This window comes from Bombyx mori, chromosome 26 (assembly GCF_030269925.1).
Source record: "Bombyx mori chromosome 26, ASM3026992v2".
Taxonomy (NCBI): Eukaryota; Metazoa; Arthropoda; class Insecta; order Lepidoptera; family Bombycidae; genus Bombyx; species Bombyx mori.
Genome location: NC_085132.1, coordinates 1,835,500 through 1,852,367, shown reverse-complemented (window position 1 = coordinate 1,852,367; position 16,868 = coordinate 1,835,500). Strand labels below are relative to the sequence as shown.

The 16,868-nt window shown below is 38.2% G+C and overlaps 1 protein-coding gene across 1 annotated transcript in view; it reads left to right on the top strand.

Moving 5' to 3' along the window:
• The window catches only part of LOC101735355 (homeotic protein empty spiracles), a 78,382-nt gene that overhangs the window by 30,670 nt on the left and 30,844 nt on the right, over positions 1 to 16,868 (top strand). Inside the window, exon 2 of the mRNA XM_004932961.5 lies at positions 3,089 to 3,261. Within this exon, the coding sequence (XP_004933018.1) occupies positions 3,089 to 3,261 (173 nt within the window). The remainder of the gene's footprint in view (positions 1 to 3,088; positions 3,262 to 16,868) is intronic.

Below are 16,868 nucleotides of genomic sequence, written 5' to 3'. Positions count from 1 at the left end.
AGCCGTTGTAACTATACTTGAGACCTTAGAACTTATGTCTCAAGGTGGGTGGTGCATTTACGTTGTGAATGTCTATGGGCTCCAGTAACCACTTAACACCAGGTGGGCTGTGAGCTCGTTCACCATTTAAGCAATAAATAAAAAAATATTAATAAACCTATCATAATATGAACGTAAACACGTGCTACCGACATTAAAAATTTTATATCTCACTAACAGAGCGTCATAAAAGATAATTACATTCCTACAAAGCGTATCAAAAGTATGAGCAACTTTGGGTGTAGATGAGTAGATCTAAATTTAGGGAATTGCATTTTTTTCAGTACCATCTCATATTATGTCACTTGAGTCATATCACAATGTGGGTGCTGCAACCCACCATAAGACACGAGGTTAGAATCTCGAAGATAATATTGTATATGATTTGTGACCCTTCAAGTCGACAAGCCATTTCACCCAAAAAAAAAGGTAGATGATGGAAATTACCCGCGCGGACTAACACTGAACCAACTTTTTTTTCTACCTATGCTAATAGCCCTGACGTGTAGGTGAGCTCACGGGGCTCAAACTGGAGTGGTGCTAACAGTGGCCCTAGCAAGAGCAGTGCTTCGCAGAATCTATCACTGCATCGGAACCGCGACCCACTGAGAAGATCCGGCGAGGAACTCAGTGGGCTGTGTCTATGGGTTAATTTACACGTCGCAGGTGACGGGTTCGGCGAGGACGGTGACCGGTGCTTGAGGTACCTAAAAGCACCGTCAATGGATCGGGAGGATCCGTAATGACGTGTTTAGGGCGTACTTCACTGCTCTATTCTATCCAATATGAAAGTAGGAAAATCTTCAAACTAATACCATTAAAAAATAAGCACTATCAGAACCAACTAAAGTCGTTTATCTCGCGACCACGTCTTAACGTGAAGCACGACTTATTCTTGAAACGTCGGCTATTAAAATTGAATTAAATATTGTTTAGCATCAAGCGGATCGTCCATCATCATTACGTAAAATGTTTGTAACTACATAATGTTATACTCGTAAATAAATGTAGTTCCGTTTATTCTTAATAATGTTTTGTCGTTGGGAGTCGACTGTTTGTTTTGGAAGCTACCATTGTATTTTTAAATATAGCATCGTTATATACAGGTTTACATATTTAACAACTAGAAGGGATTACAGTAAAATTATTTAGAATATAATAAAACATAAAATTAGAACAAAGATTGAGTGAAATTGTAATTAAAGTCAAATTTACATTATGACGTATTAAATACGAACGAATTGAGTCATTAAAAAATAAATAAAAAATAAACAAATGACAATTTCGCTGTAACAGTATAAAGTATCCAGTGTAGGCTCTAGTTTATACGAAATCAGTATCATAATGTTTTAAAAAAAAAAATTGCATTGTTGGGTGGACGAGCTCACAGCCCGCCTGATGTTTGCCGGACACCATAGACATTTACAACGTAAATACCGCCACCCACCTTGAGATATGAGTTCTAAGGTCTCAGTATAGTTACAACGGCTGCCTCACTCTTCAAACCGAAACGCATTACTGCTTCACTGCAGAAATATGCAGGGTGGTGTGTCTACCCGCGCGGACTCACAAGAGGTTCTACCACCAGTAAAGTGAGCTATTTGAGCTTCCCCGATGCGGCCTATTGATTCCATCCGGGAAACTCTCTCGTGTTGCAGATTGACGAGTCCAGAAAACTACATACTCCTAATTCAGTGCGTCTGGTTAATCTTACAAGTATGCTGTCCAATCATTTGATCCAAATAGAGTTGTCACTTAATGCCGTTAGTAAAACCCCTTAGAAGGCACACCTTGTTACGGATAAACTTAACAAAAACCGATTTCGCTGCGTTTAGTGATAAATCAAATGAATGCGGTGATCGACAATAACTTATTACGGATCTTGTAAGTACGCGAACGCAAAAAAAACGGGTCGTTTAAGCGCGTTTAATGATAAGTGAATTATGACGTGCTATGTGTTATAAAGATATTCCATATGTCGTAAATACAGTTGCATTCACTTTTCTAGGTTAGACAAAGACGTGTAAGGTATTAAGATATTGCATAGCTTTTATCGCGGGCTTTGAGCGCGACGACCGAATCAAGAAATTCCGTAACGAAAATAAAACCTAACACCCCCACTCCACCTACCATGTAGCTCGCGTTCAACACATTTACACGTTGCGCTTGTGTTGTGTTTGTAAATAAGCGTGAGGCATGACGTCGCACTGCATGCACATCGTGAAAATTCTGCCCATCTCTCTCTCGCGCGGTCTAGCTTATGAGTGTGAAGGGGACAGTTAATTTTTTGCCTTTGTTATTGTTTATAAATGTAGCGTGATCTTATTTTATTATTGTTTTAATATTAAATTATTATTGTCTTATTGCAAAAGTTAATAAGAAAATGCTATGCAATAGCTTTACCGCGGCAGTCCCCGAGTGCCACACGTGTTTTTTTATCACTCATTTTTTCTGGGCACTTTTCTATGGCCCAACGTTTTCTGCCCAATCAGGATCAAGTTAAGCTATAATTCAACGGATTCTTACCACAATTTTCAAATAAAAGTCTTCAAGTGCCGTATACCTTTTGCTTGTCACTTGTAGCTTAAAGAAAAGCTATTTTCGAATATTTGTAAGGTGATTTAGTCCGATGAGTATTACTTAGTTTTATAGTATAAGTTGATGAACTTAATATTATGTGCGTATTGTGTTGCTTTTGTTTTTCTAAATTTCTCTTCTCTGTTCATTTTCTTCTTATATGTGATTTTGATGGTGGAAACATGTTTGGTTAATGTTTTAGCTAAATTTTTTTAAATATTATATTGTACTGTTGTTTATATTGTACTGTTGATTTCCCAAATAAATAAATACCAAAAGACAATTTATTTATTTATTAAGTTGCACCAACAAAGTGATCATCAATACAAAACATTGAACAATTGACAAAAGTTCATGGCAGATGTCACCTCAATTATAGGTGCAATCGACAGTGCATTAACAACAAAAATAAAATATGTAACTAAGAAACTATAAATTATATAACAATTATTAACGAAAATCGTTATTCTAGGTCCAGACATCCCGGGGTTCCTCCTGCAGCCGTTCAGGAAACCGAAGCGGATCCGGACGGCGTTCTCTCCGTCTCAACTCCTCAAGCTCGAGCACGCCTTCGAGAAGAATCATTACGTGGTCGGAGCCGAGAGGAAGCAGCTCGCGCAGGCGTTGAGCTTAACCGAAACTCAGGTAAGACTTATTTGTGACTAGCGACCCGCCCTCGCTTCGCTTCGGAATCATAAAATTTTATTATTATTTAGCTGAGTCCCACGATGCTACCCGCGGTTATTGTCGTACCGAGGGTGACGCCGCGGGGCAAAGCTAGTCTAAAAAAAGTAGCCTAAATTACTCCTCATATCATCAGATACCTATTAGTGAAAGTCTCATCAAAGTCGGTCCAGCTGTTTGAGATATTAACCGGAACAAACAGACAGACAGACAAAATAAACAAAAATTGTAAAAAATGTTATTTTGGTATAATATGTACTGTGTATACATACTTACACATTTAGTAAAAGGTGGTTATTTTATTATTACAAACAAACACTCCAATTTTATTTATATGTGTAGATTACTAATAACAGTTCCGGAGAATGGAAATTGTTTTATTTGGTAAAGTAGCATTTTTAGCGTCACTGTAGTCAGCGCCATCTTTAACCTATTGAAAGCCCTGGTCAATTTCATTTAATTCTTTTTTAAGTATGGCAATTATAATTTTGCATTGCCATTGTTGCTAGTCTCAAGTTTATGTTATATGCGTATATATTCTGTTATTTATATATTTTGTTATGCATATATACTCAGAGAACGCTGCCGCTCATTCACCAGTGAATAGCCTTTATTGACATCCACGGGAAGAGATAGGGTGGTGCTATTCTCGGTCTCATTAGAAAAACCAGCAGCATGCCTCAAGATATGTCACAGCATTCTCTTAAGGCGGAGCTAGGATAAATATTTTTTTTAAGGGATTTTATGACCTGGTGACTAAGATCTTTAAGTCATGTCTTATTTTAATTTATATTCATATTTTTATGAAAAATGATATTAAGGAGTGAAATGAAATGAAGATGATTAATTTGAGACATTAATCAACTGGGATGAAATTAAATGAAATGAAATGGTATGAAATATAATCTCAGTAAAATGGTGGTTATTTACTGAGACTTTTTCACAGGGCTTTTTGGATGATCCCGAGAAGCTACGTTCAGCGGCTTTGTTTCGTTTTCCCACATTTACGCACTTGTACAGATATTAAACAGTTAATAAACCACCGTTATTACACATTTAAACATGAAGAAACACTAAATAAACAATATAAAACAAATCACACAACTTCACTCCTCGCGTTCCCGCCAAAAAGTCGCTAGGATAAATGAGATGGAAACAGCACAGATAATACTGCACCTTAAAAAAATAAGATCGAATTTGTACATATTTCTTGTTTAGGCGTTACATCCGACGACTTCTTTGCTTCACAAATAAACGGAATGGCGGAACTAAAATGAAAAATAATTTACGAAGTCCAAGATATGTAGAGATATTTTTTTTCCATGATTAGTGGTTAATAAATATTTAATAACTCACTGTTTTTAAATTGATAAGTACATTAATAACAGGCGATAGCCTCTTTAATATTTTCATTATATAATTAGTTCCGTCAAGAGTACGCGTTCAAAACTTAATGTTTGAAAATTAAACACCCGATAAAGAATTAATTATGACATGTACCTATACTGAAAAAAAGCAGCCGTTTTGGTGTATTGCCCAAAATTAAAACGGCGCCAAATTTAATTATGATTTTCAAAATGGCGATACTTGTCTTGGTCAATTTGTTTATTAGCCTATTCTGGTAGATGAGCGAGGGTTTTAATGTAATCATTACTAATAGCGTCAACGCTTTGATTTTCTCAAGAATCTTCTAAATAAAAATGCATAATTATGAATTTGTTTGCTTCTCCGTTTTATTGTTGTCGATTTGTTATATATCTTATTACCATAGCACTACAGGAAGTTTGGGAGTGTTTTTAAAATATTCGAACGATATTCCTGCATTTGATGATCTTTTTCTGTGTGTGTTCTTGTGAGTCCGCACGGGCACCCTGCCTATTTCTGCCGTGAAGCAGTAATGCGTTTCGGTTTGAAGGGTGGAGCAGCCGTTGTAACTATACTTGAGACCTTAGAACTTATATCTCAAGGGTGGTGGCGCATTTACGTTGAAGATGTCTGTGGGCTCCAGTAACCACACGACAAGGCACTCTATGGAGTCATTTCCATGAAGTCGTGTTTTAGGCAATGTCTGTTGAGTCCGCTAGTATTATATACACAAAAAGAGCACATAAACACATGCAGGGAGTGGTCTGAGGAATTGTTCGAGATGATACCGGCATCTCGTTTTTACCATCGCACCGCCCGCCACCGGAGTAGAGTTCATCCATACTACCTGGAGCCACTGCGGTCATCCACAGTGCGCTTCCAGAGGTCTTTTTAGCCACGTACCATCCGGCTAGGAATGAGCTCCCCTCCACGGTGTGTCCCGAGCGTTATGACATGTCCTTCTTCAAACGAGGCTTGTCTCTCCGTATTAAGCGGTAGGCAGCGGCTTGGCTCTGCCCCTGGCATTGCTGAAGTCCATGGGCGACGGTAACCACTCACCATCAGGTGGGTATGCTCGTATGCCTACAAGGGCAATGAAAAAAAAAAAAACATGTGTCTGTTTCGTATGAATTAATTACGGCCGCCTAATCAATCAGCTACATTCGGATATTACGCAAAACGAATGAAAACATCGAATCAAAATGTGTCTTCTATTATCGCTTATAATTTTTATCAAAGTTTGCCCTTTAACATTGTTGTAACGTTTGTGTCACGCGCATTAATTAATATAAATTTTTGTTTATGCTTCCACGAATTAATTACGGTGTTATTCTTTCGTTACGCAAGTGTCTGATTGTCTATGGCGTAGCTGCAAACTGTCAGGGCAGATATCGAGGCTGGGGGGCTGGGTATCGACGCGTCCCTCCACCCGTGGGACCGCGAATTCAAAGTTAACAAATAGAATAAAATTTAATAAAAACTATTATAAATTTCGAAATAAGCACTTAAAATCAATTAAGCTTTTAGATGTATAAAGACATTGTGTTTACTGAAAATTAAATAAATTAGATAAATAACTAAAACGCACACAATACCCGCAGCTGATTTATTAAAATTAAATTTATTTTAAATTTCAAATTTAATTAAATTACAATTGCAATTTTATTATGCGTGGTAGGGCATCCGTGCGGGTAGGTACCACCACCCTGCCTATTTCTGCCGTGAAGCAGTAATGCGTTTCGGTTTGAAGGGTGGGGCAGCCGTTGTAACCATACTGAAACCTTAGAACTTATATCTCGAGGTGGGTGGCGCATTTACGTTGTGGATGTCTATGGGCTCCAGTAACCACTTCACACCAGGTTGGCTGTGAGCACGTCCACCCATCTAGACAATAAAAAAAAACAATTAATTGGATTAAATTATGGTTAGCGGTGCCTGAGCTATTTCCCAGTGTATTTCGTTTTGAAAACCTGTATCTCTATGTATGTCCGTCGCCCAGAGCGCGCGACTAAGTAACAAAAGGTCGTCCAGGTGACCATTTATCTAGCAACACTGACTGTATACGAAATAATAAGCACATGTCGTCCGTAATAACGATATTAAGTTAAGATAAACGCTAATTTATTTAGATCAGAGGTTAGCGCGTCATTATTTTAGCAGCCCCTATCTTTGTTCGGTGTGAGGCAATCGTAATATGATTTCTCAACGCTTCCAGTTGCTTTTGGGGTTGCTTCTTTTTGTTTTTTTAGCTTAACCAAATCTTTTTGTGAGTGTGAAAAGCGGGGAATCAGAAAAAAAATGTACATAATCTATACTAATATTATAAAGAGGAAAGATTTGTTTGTTTGTTTGTTTGTTTCGAATAGGCTCCGAAACTACTGGACCGATTTGAAAAATTCTTTTTCCATTAGAAGCCGACATTGTCCCTGATGAACATAGGCTACTTTTTTTAATTTTTTTATTATTATTATTTTTTGGTTTCATGTGTGTTTTAATGTTTCCGAAGCGAAGCGAGGGCGGGTCGCTATAATATATAAACTGTTTCTCTATTGGAACAAAAAAACAATCATATCGTCTAAGTAAGTTGTGGTTACAGAGACTTTTAGGCTTCGAGTCACTAAAAATTGTAAAACTGAACAAAACGAATACAAAGTTGGCTTGGTTATCTTCTTCGGGTCTTGGTTTCGTATAACTTCGTCAGGTCCATATTCTGGAGTAGCATTTACGATGTCTCCCCGAATCCTGATCACGCAGGAGCCAGTCACCGTCGTCGCCCTAGACACGTCCTTACGGATCCATCAGATCCAATAGATGCCTTCAGCTCTAACACTAAGAGCAGGCTTGGGGACCCCGGTAACCGTACTCGTCGAACTCGACAAAGAGTTCGACGTGCAACCTAACCCATGCATCAGCCCGCTGAGTTTCTCGCCCGATCTTCTCAGCGGGTCGCGCTTCCGATCTAGCAGTAGTATTCATTCGCGAAGCAGCTGCTCTTGAGTTGTTAGGTCTCCTTCGGAGGCGCTCGGGCAGCTGTTAACAAATCCCACCCCTCCTGGCTGAGCCTTTGCTCGCCCACCTGTCCTGGTGAAACTGGAAAGGCCTCCGGACCACCAGTAATCCTTCAATCATAAAAGCAAAGCATTTACGAGCGGCGTATTTCGTATCAGCACCTGGGACTGTGGATACTGCCTCCTCATTGCCTCTTTTCTTTCATTTGACCCATTCAGGTGTATCTCAAGGTCCTTTCTGACTTATTCAAGTAATTTATATACGCTTCCACGTCACTTTTACTGGTGGTAGGACCTCTTGTGAGTCCGCACGGGTAGGTACCACCACCCTGACTATTTCTGCCGTGAAGCAGTAATGCGTTTCAGTTTGAAGGGCGGGGCAGCCGTTGTAACTATACTTGAGACCTACTAACTATATCTCAAGGTGGGTTGCGCATTTACTTTGTAGATGTCTATGGACTCTGGTAAACGCTTCACATCAGGTGGGCTGTGAGCTCGTCCACCCACCTAAGCAATAAATAAAAAAAGGCCCGTGATTTGGGCATCTTAAGCTTCGGGTAAACACAACCACAAAATAAATTTCTAATCATGTTTATATGTAGTAGATAAATTTGATTTACGATTGAAAATGTGATGTATGTTCGTAAACATATTGAGGAGTTTCCTAAAAAGTCGGACATACATAATAGAAATACTAGGAACAAACACAAGCTTGTTGTGCCGATGAGTAGGTTACATAAGATAAGAAATTCATTCGGGTGTTTGTCTGTGCGCCTGTACAACAAAATCCCACAAGGTGTTCAGATCCTACATATACATAGGTTTAAGAAAACTATTAAAGAACATAAATGTGCAATAAAGCTTACTATAAAGTCAATGATTATCTAGAAGATTGCACAAAGTGGGAATGAGTTGCTCGCTCCGGGCATTTCAATATTGTAATAATTGTTACGTTATAATATTCATTATAAAAATGAATATTTAAAAAAACATCTAATATATTTTTTTATCTAATATAAAAAAAGACATGCCCGCTGAGTTTCTTGCCAATTCTTCTCAGGACGGAGGTAGTTTTTCTAAATTGGCGGTAGTTCTTTTGACGTTCAACAAGTATGTACTGTCATTTATGTGGAATATTTTTTTTTTGATTTGGTTTGATTGGAGAGCTTCCAATCTTCAAAAATACGTCTTTGACAATTGAAACTATGAACAAAACAAAACGTTATTACGGAACCAAAATGATATTGCGCAATCGAAAAATATTTTTAATATTCGCTCATAATAAAATAATTAACCAAAAATATTCCGTGAAGTAATTAAATTATAATTACAAAAAAAATAACGATAAAATAACTGATAATATTAAGAATAATTAAATTAGCCGCTTAAACAACAAATTTAAAGATCAATAATAGTATTATTATATTGTTTTAAAAACGTTATCAATGTCTTTGTGTCATTGAAATTTATCAGTTTTAATTTGGAGGTTTTTTTTGTATTGTACATATTTAATCAGGCATATGGTGCTTAAAATGTTCACGTAATATTAATTTTTATTAAGTACTAGCTGGCCCGGCAAACGTTGTTTTGCCACATAAATTATTTCTAGGAAAGATAAACAATCTAGATACCGACTGCAGCGCTATCTGCCGGGCTGATTTGTGAATTTAAACCATTCAGGGCGCCACACAAACGCATACAAAAAAAATAATTAAAATCGGTCCAGCCGTTTAGGAGGAATTCAGTGACAAACACACGCACAGAAGAAATATATATCTATATATTAATACGTGAAGCAAAAACTTTGTATCCCTTTTTACGAAAATTGCGCAGACGGAGGAGTATGAAATTTTCCACACTTATAGAGAATATAGAGAAGAAGTGCACAATGCTAATATTTTGTTTAAATAATGCATAAAAGATACATTAAATCAATAAAGAAAACATTACACACACTACATACCATGTATTTGACGCACACACGCATGCATACTATTTATTGTCAAATTTTTGTTCTTGACGTCTATTGTCAAATTGAGATTAAATATTGTTTGTCTTTGTTAATATTTTTTATAGTGTAGTCTTGGCGTTGAAAATACAATCATAATAGTGTACAAACTTACAATTCCAATCAATTATAGTCGAATTTCGACTACTGCGGGACCTCTAGTATATAAAGATTTGCTTATTTCGAACAAACAAAAAACCTTCTAAGAAAATATAACGGAACTTTGACTCGAATTTCATCACAGACCAAAACTAAAAACGCAGTCGATCAAAAACCATTATTCTGGTCGTGTAAAGCATATTCGCAGAGTGTAAAATATGAAATAGTCTAAGCATTAGTCTGAGATTGTAGTATAAATCTATTTTGAAGTTTCATAGGTTTCTCTTCTGACGGATACGGTAGGAATCGCGCGAAAACTTCATCGAATATTTGCATTTGTATGTTATTTTCGAATCATAGATAATAAAGAATCGAATGGATTATATGGAGGGTGGAAGTAAGGAGAACCACCTCAATGTATTAAAAGTGTCAGCTGAAAGAAAGCCAGTTAAGTTGGCGCCATATTAGCGGTACGGAGAGATTTTAAAAACGACGCCATTAAATTATTAGAGTAGGACACTAAATTAAGAAGAAAAGAAACGCTTTCTACCTAAATAGTTGTAATGTGTTGTTAATGAAACAAAAAACCAAGTAAGAGATGATGAGAGAAGATGCATGTGACTAGGAGATGTATGGAAATGGTAATGCAAGGTAGAGGGGGAACAGGTCGACCGAAGAAGACATGGATGGAGTGTGTGAATGACGATATTAGAGAGAGAGGAGTGAGTGTTGAGATGACGGCTGATAGAAGAGAATGGAAGAGAAAAATTAGCTGTGCCGACCCCACCTAGTGGGATAAGGTGGAGAAAAAGAAGAAGAAGAATTATTGCTTCAACCTTTTTTTAAATCTGCAAGTTTTTTAATTTTTTAAAGAAGCACGTTATCTTTTTGAATGTTCCAAGCCAGATAGCAATTCCATAGAATTGATTCCATCTCAATTATAGAGTGAACATAGCTTCCACCATAGATAATACTATTATGATAGTCGAAGCTAATGCGCGGGAAATTTAAATGTAATGAAGGGCCAAGAGAGCTCCAATTACATATTAATGAAACTAAAGAGTTGAAGTTTTAAATACTGCATGTTTTTAACTAAACTGGTCGCGAAAAATATTTAATTTTTCAACCCAGCACACCTTACTCTCTTTATTCAATACTGCTATATTCATATCATTTCCAATTCCTACACTAGCGCTACTTCGGTTAGTCTTCCAATAATAAGTTGCTGTTAACAGGTGGACACTTTTTCCGAATGGCAAACCGTCGACGTCGCCCAAAGCACGTCATTACGGATCCTCCTGATCCATTAACGGTGTTTTTAGGCACTACAAGCACCGGTCACCGTCCTCGTCGAACCCGTCGCTTGCGACGAAGGGCTCGACGAGCGAATTAACCCATAGACACACTGAGTTTCTCGCCGGAACTTCTCAGTGGGTCGCGTTTCCGATCCGGTGGTAGATTCTGCGAAGCACTGCTCTTGCTAGGGTCAGTGTTAGCAACTCTCCGGTTTGAGCCCTGTGAGCTCACCTGCACACGCTAGGGTAAGCTGATATAGCCTCTCAAGGCTATCAGCATAGGAAGGAAAAAAAAAGACACTTTTTCAACTTGTTCCCTATACAAGATGGTACCTCTTACTTCTAGCCTCCATATTCGATTATTAAACCCGAAACAGCGCCATTTTGTGTAACGAAGCCGCCATTTTACGAGTTCCAAACATAAATTCGTAAACATACCGCTAAAACGGTCACATTAACAGTTTTAATGGCGGAAATAGACTGAAAACTTAGTGCTTGCTCGCTCATAAAAGACTACGTCTATGTGTTTCGTCATCTGAAAAACAAATACCGGTGGGCTGTGCAGGGAGATTGAATGGTTAGGTTTAGCTAAGTTGTAGAAGCATCGTGCATTTGGTTTTGAACGAAATATATATATTTTTTTATTTTTTTTGCGTATCAGACTAGACGAGCTCACGGCCCACCTGGTGTTAAGTGGTTACCGGAGCCCATAGACATCTACAGCGTAAATGCCACCACCCACCTTGAGATATAAGTCCTAAAGTCTCAGTTATAGTTACAACGGCTGCCCTACACTTCAAATCGAAACGCATTAGTGCTTTATGGCAGAAATAAACAGGGTGGTGGTGCCTACCCGTGCGGACTCACAAGAGGTTAAAAGTGAGACCTGAGAGCTTATGTCTCTAAGTGAGTGGCGGCGTTTACGTTGTAGATGTCTATGGGCTCCGGTAACCTTAACACATGATGGGATGGGATGGTGGGTGGCACATTTACGTTGTGGATGTCTATGGGCTCCAGTAACCACTTAGCACCAGGTGGGCTGTGAGCTCGTCCACCCATCTAAGCAATAAAAATATATGCGATAAAACACTTTAATTAGTGGTAGGCCGTATTAAAAGTCAGCACTGGTACGGACCGGATACGCTGTGCTCTCAACATCTTAGTCCATGATGCCATCCCCGCAGCTGAGGATAGGCAGGGCTGGCGCAGGACAACCTCGGAAAAAAATTGTAAAGGCATGCTAGACCCTGAGCATTGAGGATTATCGACACAAGGAGGCCGAGCATCCTTGAGAGGCTGTATCAGCGTTACCGAACAAGTAGGTGAGCTCACGGGGCTCAAATTTGGCGAAGATGCTAACACTGACCCTAACAAGAGCAGTGCTTCGCAGAATCTACCACCGGATCGGAAACGCGACTCACTGAGCAGATCTGGCGAGAAACTCAGTGGGCTGTGTCTGTGGGTTAGTTTACTCGCCGAGCCCTTCGTCGCAAGCGACGGGTTCGACGCGAACGGTGACCGGTGCTTGGGGTACCTAAAAGCACCGTTAGTGGATCGGGAGGATCCGTAATGACGTGCACGAGTAGGTATGAAGGTTATTAAGAAACAGAAACGTGTGAGAGAGATAACGAGACATTCCCATTCACTCTTCCATGCTTATTAAACATTAAAAGTATTTATGCAAAAAAAAAAAGAATATTTTCTGTGGCGTACAAAAAAAACACAATAGACAAAATCGAACAAAACAAACATTTCTTTAAAAATAACAGATCGAAATTATCCATCAAACGATCAGCTTAATAATCTAAAATTACAAGTTTAATACACTGTATACAATAATGAATGATAATTTGTTTTGCAGTCGGTACGTCCGAGTGCAGGGTGCGGCCGCTTGTAGTACTTAGCCTAGTTTCTATAACGCATTAACACAACGATATTTAGGGTTCCGCGCACGGTTTGTAGAAACCTTTAGATTTATTTGTTTTTCATATAGAGCCATGAGGCAGTTTGTGTTTTTAGAAATTGTCGCGTAAACAATTTTGGCTGGACGTATCAAAAATAAACAATAAGCTGATCATAGATTAAACACTAAATACGCAATAGTTGGCCACATATGACGTCATGAACTGTAATGGTAATTTAGCTTGACTGAATTTTTCATCCCTTTTTTTGTTTTTTTTTGCGTGCATTTGTTGAGCAGAACAGTTCTCGGTCAACTTGATGTTAACAAACAAACAAACAGTTATCAAACGCCTTACCAAAAACAATTTCTGAACGTTCCAGCATCCTTTTCCAGCAACATTTTCCAGCATCCATTACATAATAATATAAATATTAAAAAAATAGTATGTATTTTTAATGTAAGTTTCATATGTAAGGATAAAGGATTATTTGGTATAAGCGACATTTTGCAACTTTATAGGAGAGCCATTTAAAGTTTAAAATTTGAAAAAAATATCATAACAAAAAAATCTTCGGCTATTTGAATGGGTGAATTTAATTGAAGTTCAATTAAAAACATCGAACTGTTGATACTAATAATAGATAAAACGGACCTTTTATTACATAGATAAATGTCGCGTTTCAAGCAAAATGTCGCTTCACCAAATAGCTTTTCACCCCTTAATATTAAATTCTAGCGACCAGCCCTCGCTTCGCTTCGAAAATTGTAATTTATTATTGATTTCTCCACTATTTAATGGATGTTAATATACATATAAACCTTCCTCTTTAATCACTCTATCTATTAAAAAAACCGCATCAAAATCTGTTGCGTAGTTTTAAAGATTTAAGCATACATAGGGACAGATATAGGGACAGAGAAAGCGACATTGTTTTATACTTATTACTATGTAGTGATTAATTAATTATGTGGGAACATTAAAAAAGTAAAGGAAACATAAAAATCGAATCCGTCCAATAACATTGTTATTGAATACAATAAATTAATGACTACGGAACCTCAGATACTAAACAACCAGTGTTAATTTATGTGCAAGTGAATTTTACGTAAATTCGTTCGTGGTATCAAATTGATTATTTTGCACCTGTGTGTTTTTCATTTTTATTGTGTCGTTATTTTTTTATTTAAATTAATTGATGTCGCATTAAAACGTGTCGACTCGCACTTACTTTCGACTGTTAATTATTCATATACGCCAGCTGAAGGAATAATGACGAAGCGGCGAAATCTCAACATTCGACAGAGGCAACGGGAACGCGAAAAAAAAAAGCAAACGGATATCTATCACAGAGGCTTTTTATTTGTGATGATATTTTCCAGATCTTCTCTGCAAATCGGAACACGCTTTGGGTAAAAATTGTCAGCAACAATGAAATGTTCGTTGACTACTAGCTTCAGACGTATGTATGTTAGTATGTAACGGAATCTTTGAACATGATTTTGACCCCTTTCAAAACGTCGGATTAACTCGAAATTTGGTATACTTAGGACCAATGACAATTCAATATTAAATTTTTTTATGAAGAAATTAAAAATTAATAATAAATAATAGCTTCAAAAACAAACAAAATACGCTTTTATAGAAAATCCAACTAAAAAGTTTTAATAAATTTGAATTACAAATAGTGTAAGAAAAAATAATTTTATTGTAAGAGAAAGCACTATATTTATTCTATAAGCTGTAAGGTGGTTGCTTTTTTTCGGGAATGAAGTATTGCTGGTGGTCCGAAGGCTTTTCCAGCTTCGCCAGGACAGGTGGGCGATGCTCAGCCAGGAGGGTTGGGATTTGCTGACAGCTGCTCAGGCACCTCCGGAGGAGAGCTAACGACATAAGAGTAGCTGCTTCGCGAATGCATCTACTAACAGAGCGGAATGGCGACCCGCTGAGAAGATCCAGCGAGAAACTCAGCGGGCTGATACATGGGTTAGGTTGCACGTCGACCTCTTTGTCGAGTTCGACGAGCACGGTTACCAGAGTCCCTAAGCCTGCTCCTAGTGTTAGAGTTGAAGGCGTCTAATGCAAGAGTTATTGGATCTGATGGATCCGTAAGATGGACCGGTCTAATGAGTTCAATGAATAAAAAATACAGCTCATCTTCCTTTGCCGAGCCACACCACGTTCTATCACTAATAAGATCCCTCTCATTAGTTCAATGCTGTCCCACGAATATAATGTCCAAGTCATTCTCGTTGCAAGCAAACAATAATTATTAATTACGACTCGCGTGCAAGTAATTGATTTAAAAAGAAGCGTTAATTTTCACAGGACGCACGTACCTACGTCTGGCCGTTTATCAACTGAAACGTCATTTTGACGTTTAAGTGACGCTAATTAATGTCAATGTCAGATGGACAAATCTGTCATGGGCTTATCGGAATCATGTTTACGTAAAATACATCTTTGGATTATTACGTTAGAGTACTTTATCGATGGTAAATTGTAAACGCGTACGGATATATCCCACTAGCCTGCTCATTTTTGCCGCGAGAATTATTTTACTTTTTTAATTTTTCATTCGAAAACTCGGGTATTTTTTTTTAATTCGATGCAACAAAGTCTTCAGTCTTAAGTCCCAATGTTTTTTTTTATTGCCCTCGTAGACAGACGATCATACGGCCCGCCTAATGATGAGTGGCTGCTGTCGCCCATGGACGGCACCAATTTTAGGGGCAGAGCTAAGCCGCTACCGCTGCTTACACGAAGAATATGGGTGACGAAATCCAAGTTTAGACGTCTATGGGCTACAGTAACGAAACGAACAAGTGCGTGAGCTCACCCACCCAGTTAATGAACACAAAACATTAGAAAATCATTACAATTCATTAATTTTATTAGTGAAACTGTTCGCAAAAAAAAAAAATCGGTACGGCTACGAGTTATTACGGGCGCGGTGGGAAGTTAGTGCTGGGTTATTATTTAGTTAAGGTACGCGATACACTTTCAGACAATTGGAGATTTAATAATTAAATTCGAACTATTGCGTTCACAGTTCATTATTGCCTTCTTCCTACCCATACCGGTAACGTAGGGGGTTAAGACAGCTCAACCGAGCGAGTAGGTGAGCTCACGGGACTCTAACCTGCGAATTTGTTAACACTGGCCCTAGCAAGAGTAGTGCTTCGCAGAATCTACCACCGGATCCGAATCGTGACACGGTGAGAAGGTTCGACGAGGACGGTGATTGGTGCTTGAGGTACCTAGAAGCACCGATAGTGGATCAGGAGGATCCGATACGAAATGAGAAGTGATATATTATTTAAGGTACTTGACTGTTTCAAAGAAATATGATAGAAGGCTTTTCTTATTGGTTCAATCACATATGCATTTATGTAGAGCGTATTCTCTCTCTCTCTCTCTCTCTCTTTCCATATATCCACGTGGTGGTAGGGTCAGCTTTCCCTGTTCTAGTCCTACACCTTACTCTGTTCTCGACATCCTCAACAGCAACATTGCATAAAGCGTATTCTGAACTTGCGTATTGGAGGACACGACTGCCGTTATACAATGTATTTGAGGCTCAGACCTCAGGTCTCAAGGTTAATAACCACTTCAATTATGCGGACCATGATACCGTTCTTAAACCGCTAAAACAAACAAAAAATACTAAGGCTTGTGCGTTAGTGCTTACGTTTGCCATTATTCATTATCTTTAAAACAAAAAAAAAAAAACAAAAAAAACTTGGCATTCTGACAGAAATGCGATTTTCTTAATTGATAAAAATGAAATACCACTCTATCATGTCAAACATGACTAGCGTTGTACAAGTCCTTGTTATGTTACGGATCCATCCCACTAATATTGCTATTAGACGCCTACAGCTCTAGCTGG